This window comes from Marmota marmota, unplaced genomic scaffold (genome assembly GCF_001458135.2).
Source record: "Marmota marmota marmota unplaced genomic scaffold, marMar, whole genome shotgun sequence".
Classification (NCBI taxonomy): domain Eukaryota; kingdom Metazoa; phylum Chordata; class Mammalia; order Rodentia; family Sciuridae; genus Marmota; species Marmota marmota.
The window spans coordinates 20,262,063-20,279,468 of NW_026000174.1; the positions used below are offsets into that span (position 1 = coordinate 20,262,063).

The following is a 17,406-nucleotide window of genomic DNA, read 5'->3' on the forward strand; positions in this document are numbered from 1 at the left end:
TCAGCTGAGCAGCAGGCATTTGCCTCCCCCCAAGGTCTTCTTGATAGCATTCTTGACTTCCTGGTTCCTTAGACAGTAGATGAAAGGATTTAGCATGGGTGTGAGAACTGCATACACAGCTGAGATTAGTTTGTTGGAATTAAATGATGCAATAGCTCTTGGCCTGGCATACATGAAAATCATGGCTGTGTAATAAATTATGACTACAGTGAGGTGGGATGCACAGGTGGAGAAGGCCTTTATCCTTCCCTGGGTAGAGGATATACGCAAAATCGTGGACACTATGTAGACATAAGAAAGGACAGTGATGGTGAGAGGGAAGATTAAAATGACAATTGCCAATGCAAAATCCACTAATTCGGCTGTGGACATGTCTTTGCATGCCAGTTTGAGGATTGGTGAGATATCACAGAAAAAGTGGTTCATGACATTGGAGCCACAGAAGGTGACATGTGAAATGAAATAGACTTTGATCACGGTGATCATGAAGCCAGTCATGTAGGAGAAAGCAACCAGCTGCACACAATAACCTGTGGTCATGATGACTGTATATCGAAGAGGGTGGCAGATGGCCACATAGCGGTCATAGGCCATGGCTGCTAAAAGCACACACTCTGTGCAGGCTAGAGAGATAAAGAAATAGAGCTGGGTCATGCAACCTGTGAAGGAGATGTGTCGTCTCTGCAGGAGGAATCCATCCAGCATCTTGGGAACTGTGACAGAGACATACCAGACCTCCAGGAAAGATAAGCTACTCAGGAAATAGTACATGGGCTTATGGAGGGAGACTGTGTCCCAAACAGTGAACATGATAACAAGATTCTCTGCTACCACCAACAAGTAGACCATGAGGAAGAGGAAGAAGAGCAGGAGCTGCATCCATGGGGCAGTGGGGAAGCCCACCAGGATGAACTCACTGACCAGAGTGATGTTCATCTGCTGCATGACTGACAGCACTTGGAGATATTAAAGTCTTCTATGGTAACACCACAAAAATGAAGATGTCTATGGCATCAGACCAAATACCAAAATAAGTTAGCAATTGTGTTTTCCTGTTAATCAGACTCATAAAATAATTTCTGTTAATAGGGACTCTTCTTCAGATTTGAAGCACAAATTTCCATTAACTTTTTTCTTTTTTTCTTATGAAACTCTTCCTGGATCAAAAATTGCCTTCCACACCAACTCTCACTTACTTGAAGATAATGATTTGAATATCATGATCTATCTCATTCATAGCTCCTTTTCAATAATTATGGACACCATGTCTTTCTGTGTCTCTCATTGGTTCAAGGACTTCAATCAATTAGTAACTGCACAAGATGTACTCCTTTCTAAAAGAAGCCAGAAGATATCATAGGATCAGATAAAGTTTTAAAAGTTTAGTATTTGAGTGATCTGTTAGCTGACATATTTTGAGCCTGCCTAATTTGTTCAGTGTACAGTGTATGGAAATTTTAAAATAATAATAGCTGTTCAAAAATTCCTTAAATCCAGCATTGACTTCACATCAGTGAATGAAATATGACAAATTTTAATTATCACACATAAAAAGTACCTCATAGTTCGATCCCTACCTACTTCTCCAGTCTCATCTCTCATGACCCTATAAATAATACTCCATGCTCCACACATACTCACCCTTCTTTTGCTCCCCAGGTTTATATGATCTCTTTTGTCCCTGTGGCTTTGCATATATTATTCCCTCCTCCTATTACATCCTTTTCTAATCTTTACCTGGTGATTCAAGGTTCACGATTACATTTAGAAGTCATCTATGAAAACTGGGTCAAGTGCCCCATCAGCATTTGCTTCTCAGTGCATGCTCCCCTCCTGCATTGAAATTTTTATCTACTACACTGCAATCTTCCAAAACTCAAGATGCTTCCCTTCAAGACTGTGACCAAAATGCCTGGGACAATGACTGGAAAACACACAGATAATGACGGAATGTGGATTAACAAGTGAATCAATGAACCCATTGTAACTTTGGAATCCATAGGAAATGGGTCAGGGACAGAGGAGAGAGATCTTCAGATTTCCCCTGGCAGAAGGCAAATGTCCATCGGGCTGTACATCATTGACACATTCAGAGTCTGCACTTCCAGTACCCTTTCATGACAAACATATATAGAAGGTTTGAGAACACTGTATCTGAGCCCTGCTCTCCATTCACTTCTGAGGTCAGTATTTCTAAATATTAGCCATTATCTCTGACTCTGGTCCACAGTGATGAGAAGCAGGAGGTTACATGAGTGCAGCACAAGCACAGATGGACCTTGTGAAGAAGGATGGCAGAACATTTCTGTGAATTATCTCAACTATTTTAGTCTTTGGTCAGATAAACAGATATCACAGGATAATCTCTTAAAATATTATGAATGAATGTGTATCTCCATTAAATACCACCCTCATACGTAAAGACTGAATTGAGGTCCTGCTTTCAGATCATTGCCCATATCTTCTGCCCAATCCATGCATTGTTCACTTTCCACCAAGGAGGATGGCAGCCAAACAATAGTCATCTCTTATCCATTGAAATAGAGATCTGACCATGACTTATGCCAAGAGACTTAAGGATGAGATGCACCACTATCCCTTTCCATTGAAGAACTCATAGCCAGAGCTCAGCCTTGCCTGATAGTGGGAAGGAGATTGTCCCTTGCCCTCCATCCCCGGCATCCAATTACAACTTCACCACTGAGATAGTTCAGTAATATTTAGTTGGTCATTTTTAAATTGTCTTTGACCACATGGTTTTTCTGGGAAAAAGAAACTGGCTTAGAGAACAGAGTAGGGAGTTTTCCCATATTCTAAACCCATAGGAAACAGCACCACTGTAGAGACACCCCTTCTTTTCAGGACATGTACTACATTCTACATTTTAACCATCAGTCTCATGCTGTCCCACACATTCACCTTTCACAAAATTTAAAAGGACTGACTTCAGGTTAGAGCAAAGCTATTGATAATATCATCCTGAATAGAAGACTTAGCAAATATGTACTTGAATGTCCTCTTCTGTATAGTGGAAACACTGATAATAATGCCTATCTTGAGGGTTTGTTGTGAGAATTAAATGTGATAATGCATAGAAATAACATGGGACCTGGTCCATGTTTGTTCTCTGTATTAGCTATAATTTCACTATACATTACTACACTTATACATGTTCATTCAATCATAGGCACTATATTTCAATCACATGTGCTCATATAAACACATGGCCATTCACTTGCTTTTACTTATACTTACTTTTTCCTGTTATAATCTAGAAATTAAGGTAATTCCAATTTCCTGCAGAACATGATTATAACATCTTTGATGAGCTCTAAGTTGCAGACCACTAATGCCTTCTTTCATATACTTAAACAAATGTCTGTAGCTTCATATTCTTCTCTATTTTCTTTGCCATAAATGTACCTTTTAGCAGGCTCTATTTTGAAGAATGTAGGGCTGCAAAATTCTCTTTATTTTTCTTATTCTCTTATTTTCAGAACCCAAATCAGAGCCTTGAGATCTCTATGGTATCCGAGGAAAGAAATCATTTAATTATGTTACAAAACTACTTTTCCCAGTCTTATGTATTTGTTCTTAAGAGACAACACATACTAATAGCTTTCTTCTAGAATAAGAAATATACCTTTTGTCCCCCTGTCCAATACATAATAATCCTTCACCTGCCTGAATTTCCCCAAACTTGGGTAAATTTGCAATGTGCACTGGATTTTCATTTTCCTATTAATTTAACCCCATACCCTTCTGCCCAGGAATGATGCCTGCTAACATTTCCCAAGTTTGTCTTCATTTTCTGTGGAGCTTTCTTTAGAGATCACCCAATCTCCCCTAGTACTTTAACCATTCATCATAATCCATCTGTCCTATTTTGTTGAGTGGAAAATTATTCAAATATTTGTACTTATCATGGAAAAACTGACCAGTTCTGCAGATTTTTATCTTCTCTGAAGTGTATGGTCTTTGCTTAGAAAGCATAGTGAGCACAGCAGGCACTAAAGCAGGAAGACAAAAGCAGAGACAGGAGAATATATTAGTACTTGCCTACCTTTTGCCCATGCCTTCTCCCCAGGAGACTCACTTACACTTGGTCTTTCCTGGCTCTAGGGAAACTGTGCACTGCCAAGTCTATGTCCAGGGGACTTGGACAGAAGAACTGAATCTTCATCTATCTATAAATTCCTGTTTATACCTGTACCATGTTTATCTCTACCTGTGGGCATAGTGTGATCCTTTTCTCTTCTACAAGATGATTTAATACCAAATTATTTTAAAAATCAGTATAATAACCTAATTGGGTTTATAAGATAACAGATGCATTCATGTGTCTATCTTTAAGATAACACCAATAATTTGTTTTTTCTATTATTTTTATATCTTTAATTGACATATAATAATTATACTTATTCCAGGGTATCATGGATGTTTTTAAATATGTATGTATTATATAATGTACAAATTTTAGAAAAAAAAATATATATATCCTCAAATATTTATCATTTCTTTGTATTCCTTTCTTCTATCTTTACTCAAATGTATATACTATGATCTTACATGTGGAAACTAGAAAAAGTTAATCTCATAGAATCTAAGAGTAGAACAGTGATTATTAGAGGCTGGGGAAGGAAGTAGGGAAGGAGGATTGGAGAAAGGTTGGTCAAGGGGTACTAAGGTACAGTTAGAGAGGTCAAGTAAATTCTGGTGTTATTCATTCTTTCTTCAGAATTTAAAAATCATTTAATACGCAAAGTGAAAAACTAGAATACAAAAGAATTACACATTTTTAAAATAAATAATGCCTTCTAAATTATTTAACAGAAGATAGAGATCCACTATCAATTATCTAAAACCACTGGGGCCTGATATTTAAGAATTATGAACTTTTCAGATTTTAGAAAGGAATTCAGTGCATATAAAATACTACATTAACCCTCAGAGTCTATGGCACAATTGCCCCCCCCCAATCAAAATTGTTAATATTTCTGCAGCAAAATACATGAATATTCATACTAAATGGGATAAAAATATTAAATATCAGTTCAGATTAGATTGCAAGCAAATAAATTTTTTCACCAAGCTTCTGAAAACCTTGTTTTCAGAGCTTATTGGATTTTGAAATTAAAATTAGAGATAAGGGAATATAAACTTACGTGACAAGACTTGATTCTTTAAACAACTCATTTTTACAAATGAAAAAACACATAAGTTTTCAAATACATAATAAATTAACAGGCATCTTTTGATATTATTAAAATACATTTTAAATACATACACAAATAACATACAACATCTTTTATGATTCAACTTGTATGAAAGGCACAGATGTACAATCTTTTCTGCAAGAAGGGGACACTGTTAAATGTGTAGAAAAATTAAAAATGGGATTGAGATGACTCTTTATGCCAGGAAAAGCACTTAATGAGGACAACACAAGGAGGTAGGGCTTTTTCTTCATGAAGTACAATTTTACTTGTGAGCAGTTTCTTCCACAGAAACATAGGTAGACACTTTTACTTTAAATGTACATTAAATGAGGTTTACTTTTCTATGTACAATACTATGGCCTTATACCTAAAAATTAACTTTGGAGGGCATTATTGTAGTTAAATAAGTAATGTTTTACCAGGTTTGAAGAAGCTTCAATGATGTTCCAAATTAGCTACCGTATTAAAACAAATATTTAAACATGTTCAGTGACTTTTTAAAAAAAATAAAATCCTGTTTGGAAGTCAACTTTATTTAAAAATCAGGATAGTGTGCTTGTAACATCTTGGTAGTTTCTGATCACAGTCATTATTCCTCTGATTGGCATGTGAAGAGCAGTTTCATGGAGGAAAAACAAGTTCCAACATGTACAGCAACAACTTCCATAGGTTTGAGGTCAGCGAACAAGAGGCAAGTCATCCTGTTAGCTAACTATAATCAAGATTCATCATACTATTGCCCTGTTCCTCATTTATTTCACAAATAATAGTGCTTAAAGGAACAAGACAGTTCAAATTTTTTTCTATCACTTGTTCTAAAGTCTTCCACACATGACAAAGGTTGTGCACGTTCTTCTAAAGTCGGCAGCCATGCTGATGCTTGAGGGTTTACTGTACCTTCTAGACTGGATCCAATAAGGGACCAGGCAGAACTCTGTGTGCAGGCAATTTTAAGGAGAAGCCATATTTCTTTCTGCCTTTTTCTCTGCATAAACATGATAGTATTGTCAGCTTCTTTGATGTTACTGAAGGCCACCTCCATTTTGGGGAGTAGATTAATAATCTTCTGCTTACAGCCCAACAACTTGCTCAGATGACCAAATAGCTCCTTGAGAACATGGCCCTGACTTTGCACAGTATACATAATGATCGTCACCATCTCTGTGCTACTGCTGTAGGAGTGATCTACAGTTCTGTACTGTAACTGCTTATAAAGATCAATTGCATGCTGTTCCAGAGATTCCATCAAAATCTCCCTGATGTATTCCATATAGGCTTTTTTGTAGCTCCATGATTTCAGTGTAAAAAGACATAATCTGACCTTTAAAGTATCCAATGACACCAACCTCAGCACAGTAAATAGCCTTTTCTTCCATTTCTTTCCATGCTTTTAACATTTTTTCTGATGATATCCTATAAGTCATCTGTTCACAATCTCTCTCTAAGTCTTGCTGAATGCTTTTGTAAAAAACTCCAATTTAGCCTTCAGTTGCTGTGATGCTGAGATCAAAGTTTTCTTCATTTTTGTCAAGTTAGCATTATATCTAAGAAGACTTAACATTGCTGCTTTCTGTCCCTGAAAGAGCGTGCTGTAGTCTTCTTTTATCTCAGACACATAGTGCCCTGCTTCAGTCCATACTTTATGTAGCTATGTAATTGGAAGCTGTATTTTTCTGTTTTATACATTATAATTTACATAATTTGATAAACTTCTGAAAGTGAACGGTCTTTCATACACAGTCTTCCTTTTATCCAACAAATAAACCATACAGCTATCACAGCCTCTAACTTCATCTAGAACATTTAGAGGTTGGTTTCTGAGGATCCAAAGAAATTCCTGTCTCTGAAAAGAGTTCTTGAAAAAATTTCATGCTCAATGTGAGAATGTAGTGAATGAAGACTTGCATCAGATGGTAACAGAAAAGAAATGATCTTTGCAGAAATCATATTTAGATTCAAATTCAGAATGTGATCCATTAACACAGAACATTTTGCTTGCTCCAAAGCAAGATCAACAGGTCCCCCTCTTTGGTGTGGGTCCCAATTCAACATCAACTGTAGCCAGATTTCCATGGGCTCCACAATTAAACTACAAAGGCTGTTTGGTTGAGATAAATGGTTACTAAACCCAACTTTTCCTGTCATCTATTCACTTGAAAATGTACACTTTGAATCCTTCTTATTAATCTTCTCATGCCAGGTAAATGGCTGCAGATGATGCAAAAAAAAAAGTCATCAACCATGACTGTTAGGCTTATCCTCAAAGAACTCCAGGGTCAGATACTATGGTGATCCCACAAAAGGTGTACAGAAACTTCCTTGATCAACATCTTTGGCATATCCAAGATCAATTATTTTATGCATTACCTTTCCATCAACATCTTGAAAAACTATATTTTCAGGTTTTAGATCTTGATGTATAATTTTGTTTTCATGTAAATATGGAATCCCAGACCTCTGTATCACTCAATAAAGAAAATATTTGGCTTTCTTTAATTCCACAACAATTTTCTGGTTTGTTAAGTAGCTCCCTAAGATTTTCTCCAGGACAGTATTCCAGTACTACAAGAGGCACATCATTTATTAAAAATTCAATTCCTCAGGAACATCACAGGCCTTTACAACATCGGCGTGCTTCAACTACATGATCTGGATTTCATGGCTCTACCATTCTCTGTTTTGGGTACTTAGCTCTAGGTGACAAGACTTAATTGCTATTTTGATTAATTGCTATCAAGTTCCCAATGCTGGTACAGACAAACATTTCTGAAGGGTGGCAAGCCACTCCTGCATCTCCCGGGGCCTGCCCTTACTCGGCTTCTCCCTGTTTGTTCATTCTTTATTTAAAAAACCTTCTTGGTCTTATTGAACTCTTATATATATATAGGATGCTATGCTAAACAGTCTTCAGAATAAAAATATGTTTGTGATGGTATCTTCCCTTTGCAAACTTATGATATTATTGGTAAAATAAGAAGAATGTACTATGATAAGCATAGAATGTTACATGTGCCACAACATGTACAAAATGTTCTAGAAACTACCAGAAGGAAGACATACTTTTTAAGTTAGGTACCTAGAAAAGATTTCATCAAAAAGTGTCATCCAAGACTCATGAAAACAAGGTAGTTTGGAAGTAGTTTGAGAAGTAATTTTGTTTCTGCAGTCAGAACTGGTTCCTAATATAAGTTCAACCATTTTTTAAACCTTTGCTTTAGAAATTTTTCTTCATTCCTTAGTTTATCCATTATAAGATGGAATAAAAAAAATAGTTCCCTTGTCAGTATTCTATCATTGATGAAAGGATCAAAAGTGAAATATATTAACAGTTCTAAAACTGCTTTATGCAAATGTGGAATATTACCTGTGCTAAAGTAAGAGTGTAGGACAAGAGGGGTATATATACATTACACACAGCTTATCTTAATTAACATAAACTAGATACAGCAGTCAACCAATAAGGAATCTCCACACTTAATGGCTCGCTGGCATTACTTCACAAACCACTCCCTCTGGCAGAATGCCAGGCGCCATCTTGACTTGTTTACAGACCCTAACATGTAGATAGGTAAATCAAGTCAGGTCAGATCTAGGAGGCCAATTTTGAGTGAGTCTTGGAAGTTGGAGACTGTTCCCTGAGGGATCTTATCAAGAACCTGCCCTAGCTCCAACCTGCTGCCAAGGTACCCTGTCCCAGGACTTTCCCCTCCCTACAGGGAGCTATAAGATTGTTAATGTGTCCTTGTTTACTCCATCCTGCCCTTCCCCCTTCAGCTCACCCATTTCCCACCTTTTGGCCACCCCACTGAAGGCAGGAAGAAGAAAGATAAGGGGGGAAAGGCAGGAGAACAAAGGAAGCCTAGGACATATAGAGAGGGCAGAACACTTCGCTTCTTGGGATACCATGATATCAGCTATGGCCCCCTTCTTTCTCTCAGGAGAAGTCTGTGTTACCCCTTTTTAAATAAACCCTGCTTCATATGCTTGCCTCGGCGTGCTTTTCTAATGTTCAAACTTCAACATGGGGGAAGCAGGACTCGTCACCGATAACCAGCGGTATCAGAATGACAGCAAAAGGTGAGTGTTATGTCTCACATATCATGTGTCCCCCAAAAGCTCATATGTGAGACAATGCAAAAAGGTTCAGAGTTGAAATTATTATGAGAGCTGTAACCTAATAGTGAATCAATCCACTGATAAGGATTAACTGGGTCATAACTATAAGCAGGTAGGTTGTGGTTGGAGGAGGTAGGTCACTGGGGTCATGACTTTGATATATATATTTTGTCCCTTGTGAGTGGAACTCTCTCTACTTCCTGGCCATCATGTTCTGAAATAATTTCCTTCACTATGCCCTTCCACCATAGTGTTCGGCTTCACCTTGTGCTCAGAGCTCTGGATTCAGCCCACCATGGACTGAGTCTCTTTAACAATGAGCTAAAATAAACTTTTCCTTCTCTTTATTGTTTTTGTCAAGTTTTTTTGGACACAAATGAAAAAACTGAATAAAATAATGAGACTAGAGGTCATAATCACTGCCTTGGACTCCAGGAAGCATGCAGTCCCTGAAGGGACACTCTCTCAAAGGGTGCACCATGTGCTCATAACAGGGGAAGCAGCAGCCCCCTTGTCTGTAGAGCTGACCATAGTCTAGGGAGTTCTCAGGATCTCTGTTACAAATTGTGCCTCAAGTAACCATAAACTCTAGAATTGACGGCTAGAAGTTTTGAAAGAACAAAGGCTCATCTGATGCATTTGTGTCTTGGTCTATAGTCAAAGGTGGCTGAATGGAGCTGAAGCAAAAGCCTGAAGAGCTTTGTGCAGCTCTTGAGGATATGAAGGTCTACAAATGACTGGTTGGAACTTGGTGGGGGAGAGTGGATCTAGCCCTTCCTTCCTCCTCCTTTTCCTCTTTGTCTAAAGGCATATCAGTTGACACTGGTTCTGGGAAGGCTGGGACTACTGGTCTTCATGAAATGAGACTATGGAATGTAAAAATCAGGGAAGGCAATCTTGCTCTGAGGAATAAAGACAGCTGCCTTTTAGGCTCTCATCATCCATATCTCCTGTAATTGTTCTATCCTTGCCGGCACCTAAGAGTGCTTTCTAAAAGAGCTGATATACTTGGCTAGAGTGAGAAATGTATAAAGCAGTTAACCAGATGTAGGTTTTTCTTTAACTCTCTCTTATAAATTAGCTGAGTTAAAAACAAAATATTGATGAATAAATGTCATGAGAATTAAAATTTCAGGTAAAAAACTTTTTAAAAAATATCTTCACAAAAGAAGAGTGTTAGCTGTATATACCATTGTAACCATGAAGGAAAGCACAGCATAATTTCATTTTGTGGAAACCACTGCAAATAATCAAACTTCTATTAAATTATTAGGTCTAAAAAGACTAGTCATGCTTTTAATATATATTTTATTTTGGAATAATAAATTTACAGAAAAATTATGAAAATTGTAAAAAGAGGTCTCATATATTCCTCAGTCTCTTTCCCTTAATATAATCCTCTTTCATTCCATGTATAATTGTCAAACCTAAGAAATGAAAATTGACATGTTACTACCATTTAAATTTTACCATTTTATTCATTTTTAAAATTTTTCCATTAAAATTCTTTTTATGTTCCAAGATCTAATGCAATATACTATACCGCACATAGGAATCTTGTTAGTCTCCTCTGCCTTAATATTTGACAGTCTTTACTCATATTTCATAACTGTAATAGTTTTTTAATAGCAGAGATAGGATTTTTAGAACTGCAGGATGATTGTTATATTTAAAATGTTATTCATCCAGAAAGGTTTTGGGGATATTTGCTAACAATGTTAAATGTTGGCAAATGTTAAGATACTAGATTGTTTATATAAAATAAATACTGTAATAGCAATAAAAAAAATCTATGTGTACAAGGTTTGTAGTGAACAAGAGTTTAAAATAAAGACCAAAAGGAGAATCAGAACAGGCTATGAAGAAATTTGAAAGGCAGAGTTTTATTCAACATTGGTGGGAACCACCTGACTTTTCTTGAAGGAGGTTACTAGGGATTGAACCTGGGCCCTTGTGCATGCCAGGCAAGTGCACTACCACTGAGCCACTTCCCAGCCCCCACTCAATATTTTTGGTACAAAAATCCTCTGTATTGATTATCACTTTCCTGTAGATGTTAGCTGCCTTTGGAAATGCTGAATAGCACTCCTTTCTGAACGACCCAGTACTTCTGCCTCCTGCACTGATGCAAGAGAATAGTGACCTCCCCAAAAGTTACATCATCTATTCGACAATTTGAAAGATTGGCAGATTATAAAGATAGTCTGAAACAAATAGGACCAAAAGGAACAGGAATAAAACAAAGTCCCATATCTACATTAAAGGGAGAAATAAGTTAAATCAACGGAGAATGAAGAAAACTTTACCAGATATTAATGATTCGTTTTGAAAAACCTCAGGAGGTTTTATGACCTTGAAATCAGTGCAAGCCATGAGGGTCATACAACTATTGAAATTCAGTCCAGGTCAATAGAGGGCTCAATCTTGTCATAGTTCACATAGAAACAAACCTCCTTTCATTCATTTTTTATCAAAAGATGAATATATTCAGGACACTATGCTAAATATTATTTCCATACCTGAAGTATTTAAACTCAAACTTGAAGTCAAAATTAGAGATTTTTTTAACTTGAAAAAGTAATGCATTTCATTTTTAAAAAGGCTCAGAAAATAAAGAAAAACACAAGGAAGAAAACCAACATCTCATTTGTACTATTAACTAGAGTAAACTTATAATAGTGATGTCCAGAGAAGGCACCCACCCCTCCCAGATGATTATCCCCTTCAGAAACTTGTTCAGGGGGTGACAGTTTGGGGTAGACTTTTGATAAACTTTATATCCAGTCATCTTTAAACTTACTGTAAGACACTTATAAGGTTATATAAAAGTTTTGGCACAAATATATTTATTATTTAAAATTTGTGGTAAGTCTAGACTAGCAAACAATGCCCAATATCCTTGCTAGTAGCCTTTCACAAACTTTATTAAGCAGCATATAACTAAAAAAACAACAGCAATAATCAGATGCCACAATTGGAGATAGAAGCTTCTTTGTCTTCAGGGTTCTAGGTCTTGGGCAAAAGTGTAGGGAGCTAAATTTCTGAAAATTATATTACATATCTTCCAACTATCTTTCTATCCAGATAAATAAAATTATAGATCTTATTGACTAAGAAATGTTTATTTAAATAAATATGTTGGGAACAATGCTTTACCACAGGATATAATTTATAAGAATAAGAGGTCCATTGCATAGCTATCACCAATAATTTATTAAAATTCTTTCTATTTAGGTTTAAACAAATAAATAAGGCTGATTCTTTTGATACTGTTAGGTAGCCAAACCTTTTCACATATTAAGAATATTAAGAACAGTCTTTCTCTCATTAATTCTATTTAGATTATATTATTTTCATATCTTCATAATATTCTTTTTAATGTCTCTAATTCACTTAAATAATTCCCTATTTGTAAAAGTTAAATATATTTCCATGTTATTGTCATTATAAATAAAAATATCTACACAAATCTTTTTGAATCAGAATGGTTTCAATATTTTTAGGGTTTGTAATATATATTCATATTTCCTTTCAGCAAGACTGAGTCAATTTGTAGCCTTCCATATTCTAGTAAAGGGTTTAGTTCCTGTGCCTGCCAAATCCATCTATATGTGTGACACATGTTCCTTGCCTCCGTAACTCCAAGCTATATTTATTTATTATATTTGTTCATAGCCATTATGTATTAGGTACTGTTGTGGGCCATCGTATTAAAATGGCATGTAAGCACATGTGATCCTGTCTCCATGATGCCTATAGCCTAACTAGGGAGACAGAAGATTAAAGAAACAGTTGCTTTCAGTCACTAGTTTAATGTAGACACTGACCTCGGTAAATTAGAAATGAAATTAGAAACCCCTGTGGTCTAGGAAATGATATGTTGTCAACACAAAACGTCTGCTTCTTATCTCCTTGCTTTGTAACTCACACTAGAGTGATCACCTCCTGAACCTGTTACCTCAGAGGTAACAGTCAGTAGGCTCTGATAGATGAGAGCTCATGATAAAGTCTGTTGTTTTTCCATAATGAAGACTGCACTTCCTTGGGTAGAAGTGGGACTGGGTAAATTCAATAGTGGACACAATACTACACCAGCCTCTAGATTGTAATTTATAGAAAAGTCCCGTAAAAATTTAACTTCTGGCTTACAATCCATTCCTCTTCCTTCTCCTGGACTAATCATAGGAGGTATTCTCTCAGAGGTTCCTTTGAAATGCTAACCTCTAATTTTGGCCCCAGGAACTCCTCAGGACTTCATAGAAGACATCAACTCCAGTTTCACCAGACTTCACACTTCCCCTCTAACCATTTCTCTGCCAGATTTCCTCAGGTTAGCATCCTGTCCCTGGTACAGGTGAAGAGTTCGACGTAGGGCTCTCTTGACCTCTTGGTTACGCAAGCAGTAGATGATGGGATTGAGCAAAGGTACAATGACAGCATAGAGTACAGAGACCAGCTTGTTGGTGTCAAAAGCAGAGAGTGCTTTAGGCCTGGCATAGATGAAGATACTGGCTGCATAGAAGATGACCACAACAGTGAGGTGAGAGGCACAGGTGGAAAAGGCTTTATGGCGTCCGGCGGCAGAGGGGATGCGCATCACAGCACCAGTGATGGCCATGTAGGAAGCTCCAGTGACAGAGAGTGGTCCCAGCAGGATAAAAATGGCCAGAACAAAGTCTGTAAGTTCGGCTGTGGACATGTCAGTGCATGAAAGGTTGAGCAATGGGGAGACATCACAGAAGAAGTGGTTGATGATGTTGGGGCCACAGTAAGAAAGGCGAGAAATGAGAAACACTTTGACCATGGAGATGCCAAAGCCTCCAGCCCAGGAGCCAGCAGCTAGCTGTACACACAGTCGGCCACTCACAATGACAGCATAATGGAGAGGATGACAGATGGCCACATAGCGATCATAAGCCATAACAGCAAGAAGGACACACTCAGTGCAGCCCAAGCCCAGGAAAAAGTAAAGCTGGGTCATGCAACCCTCAAAGGAGATTATCTGTCCATGATTCTGCTTGGACCCAATGAAGCCAGCAAGCATCTTGGGAATAGTGACAGTAACATACCAGATCTCTAGGAAAGACATATTAGCCAGAAAAAAATACATGGGTTTGTGAAGGGTGGAGTGGTTCCTAATTGCCACAATGATGAGGGTGTTTTCAGATAGCACTAACACATAGGCCAGCAGAGAAAGGGAGAACAACAGTGCCCGCAGGGGCACAGGAGCTGGGAAGCCCAGCAACACAAACTCACTCACTCTCCCACTGTGATTCCTCCGCTCCATGATGTCACTTTTGTCCACAGTTCTTCAGGAGATGGAAATGGAGTGTCTTCAAGGGGCAGCCTCAAGAATCTAGCTTTTCTCTTGGTGGGTTTATGTTGATAAGATGCAGTATATAGAGTACATATAATTAATCACTGAGCTGAGAAATATGATAACACGAACATGCACAAAACTAAATAGGTTTGTTTTGGAGACAGAATAGAAGTTGGTTCTGGCACTTTGGGAAGCATGTATTGAGAAACACCAAGTAAGATGATGCTAGTTGATCCCAAGGTCTCTCTTTAGTCCTATACAAAAGCAAGAGGGAATGATTAAGATCATCAATTTTGAAATGAAAATACAGTAGTAATAAATTTTCATAAGCAAAATAAAATGAAAATAAACCCAAAATGGTGAGTTTCAGTTGCCCTAAAGTGAGAATTTGTCATAAGTTGGATTGTAATTCTATTGTGAGGAAATAAATTTCACAGTGGAGGAATGACAATACTATATAACACATCTGAGCATTTACTGTGCATTATTATTGCAGGCACTGCAGGATTAGTTCACTTGATCTTCAGAAAAATCTTTCAACTACTCTGAGTAATTACCTCACTTAATACCTAGGGAAACTGAAGTATAGAGAGATTAAGAGACATGCTCTAGGTCACATAGATGGTAAGAAATGAGACCAGGAAGTTAGGACCTTGGTGCTTCTAAAATATTCAGGTGATATGCAGGATGGAATGTAAGATATATCCTAAATTCACATATAGGAGAGGGAATTGTTGGGATTCAGCTAGACAAGCAGTTCCTATCTGCAAAGAAAAGAGACCAAAGCAGAACACCAAAGGTTACAACAACTGTAGGATGAAAGTCCCACAAAGCTCAGCACTCAAGGGAAGGACATGGGACACACTGGGAAACCAGGCTAGGAAACAGATGCCAGATGTCAGAAAAACTGACAATCTCATCAGTTGTAAAAGTTGTGCTAACTCTCTTGGAATGAGAGTAGAGTACCTTCTTTTAGCCTCAAGACCAATTTACATTTGGTGGACCACTCTCTGTTTATCTTGATATCAAAGACAAATTTTTCTCTTTTGAAACTTCAAGATTTTTTTTCTGGGCCTGATGTGAAATAGAAGTTAGCATTTTCACATGATGATTGATTTGAATAAAGGACTATTTTTCACCCCACCCCCTGTATGATCATAAATTGAGAGGAGTGCACAGATTAGAAAGAATGGACTAGACAGTCAGCTGAATACCTCAGTGCTATTTCCTCTCACAAATTTTCTTTCGTTTTACTCTTAGACCTATGAAGACCTTTACTCTTAACTTCTATGAGGTACTAGGAGCAAAATGTGCTGGCAAATCAAACTTTAACCTGCTAATGATTTTATACCTGAGATTCTCGTCTCTTTATACTCTGCTGTCGTTACTTGAGCCCTTGACATTTCTCTCAGTACGAGAGACTTGCATTTCCCATCACCTCTGTTCTTACCATCCTCATCCAAATATTGTTTATTTCAAAATTTAAATGGATCAATGATGTTCTAGATTATCCATAAGTTAAGAGTTTGTAGTACATAAGGGTTAATAGTGTTTAAGAAGCTCATGATCTAGTAGTAGGAATGTGTCTTCATATTCTAACACTTAAAAGCTTACACTGCCATGTCCATCTCCCCATCATGCACTAGCTTCCTAAGTGGGAACTCAAACTTGCAATTGTCCTTTTTGACCTTAGCCTTGGTCTTTTCTCTTCAATAACTGATTTGTATGCCATTCATTGGGCTTTTGACCCCCTTGACCTCAGACCTGCCCACTTATCCTTTAATAGAATAGGATAATAGAAAACTATCTTAACATTTGATGCTCTGCAAACTTGAAAATAAAAAAACTTTCACAGGTGAACTCCTAATTGGTATCTCTGCCTGTGATCTCACCCCCACGCCTCAAATCTTCTTCCTCTACTCCTCTACTTAAAAACCTGTCCACAGTGCCCCATTACCTGCATAATAATGTTTGAACTATTTAACAAGACCTACAGATACTTCATGATCTGCCCTTACTTTCACCAAAATCTTGCTTCTTGCCACAGTCCACATTGTCTTGTAAGCCCTGAAGCTCTAAGCACATGTTATCACCACCTAACTCTGCTCATGTTACTGTGTCATGAGCATGACTGACTCCTACATGCCTTCAAGTCCTGACTCATGTGGCATACCCTCATCAGTTACTCTTCTTTTCCTTTTACCTTTGTAGTTTGGGTGAATTTCTTCTCATTACTGCTCCCATTAAATAATGTGAAAACTTAAGTACCATTTTATTTGCTGTATCACTGCTGCCATTACTTAGATAGATATAAAAGAGGAGCTATGTAGTTGAAGTGGCCCCATATATTGTTACTGATAAAATAAGGAGTGGACATGATTTCCCAGAAGTCACTAGAGTTTCTCAAATGAAACGTGTTTTAGAGAAATCCTTCCCAAACCCATTATTCCTCTATCACAATGAATGGCATTTGTTTCCATGGAGTCACCTATGCCAGAGATCTGGAAGTTTCCTAGATATTTCATGCTCATCCTCCTCCTGCCCCACATTCCACCCACAGTAATCTAAATCCCATCTAAACTGTCTGTTTCACTGTCCCTCAGGTCTGTCTCCTTTCTCCTGTCCTATTTCTACTGCCTTTTCTCTAGACCCTTATACCAGGTCCTTGCTATTTCTTAACTTAGTGATTTCAATAGTTTTCTTACCTTGCCTTTCTTACTCCAGACTGAACTTCCTCATTCTACTCCTCCA

At 37.5% G+C, this 17,406-nt stretch overlaps 2 protein-coding genes and 1 pseudogene across 2 annotated transcripts; all 3 read right to left on the reverse strand.

The window, feature by feature from the left end:
- LOC107157780 (olfactory receptor 6-like) lies at positions 1–945 on the reverse strand. The gene has a single exon (XM_015504191.1). It carries the CDS (start codon positions 943–945, stop codon positions 1–3), a length of 945 nt encoding a protein of 314 aa, XP_015359677.1.
- Positions 946–5,909: 4,964 nt separating this feature from the next.
- On the reverse strand, positions 5,910–11,498 carry LOC107157788 (annotated as a pseudogene).
- A 2,125-nt stretch (positions 11,499–13,623) lies between these two features.
- LOC107157796 (olfactory receptor 226) lies at positions 13,624–14,698 on the reverse strand. The gene has a single exon (XM_015504215.2). It carries the CDS (start codon positions 14,620–14,622, stop codon positions 13,624–13,626), a length of 999 nt encoding a protein of 332 aa, XP_015359701.1. The 5' UTR covers positions 14,623–14,698.
- Between the last annotated feature and the right edge of the window lie 2,708 nt (positions 14,699–17,406).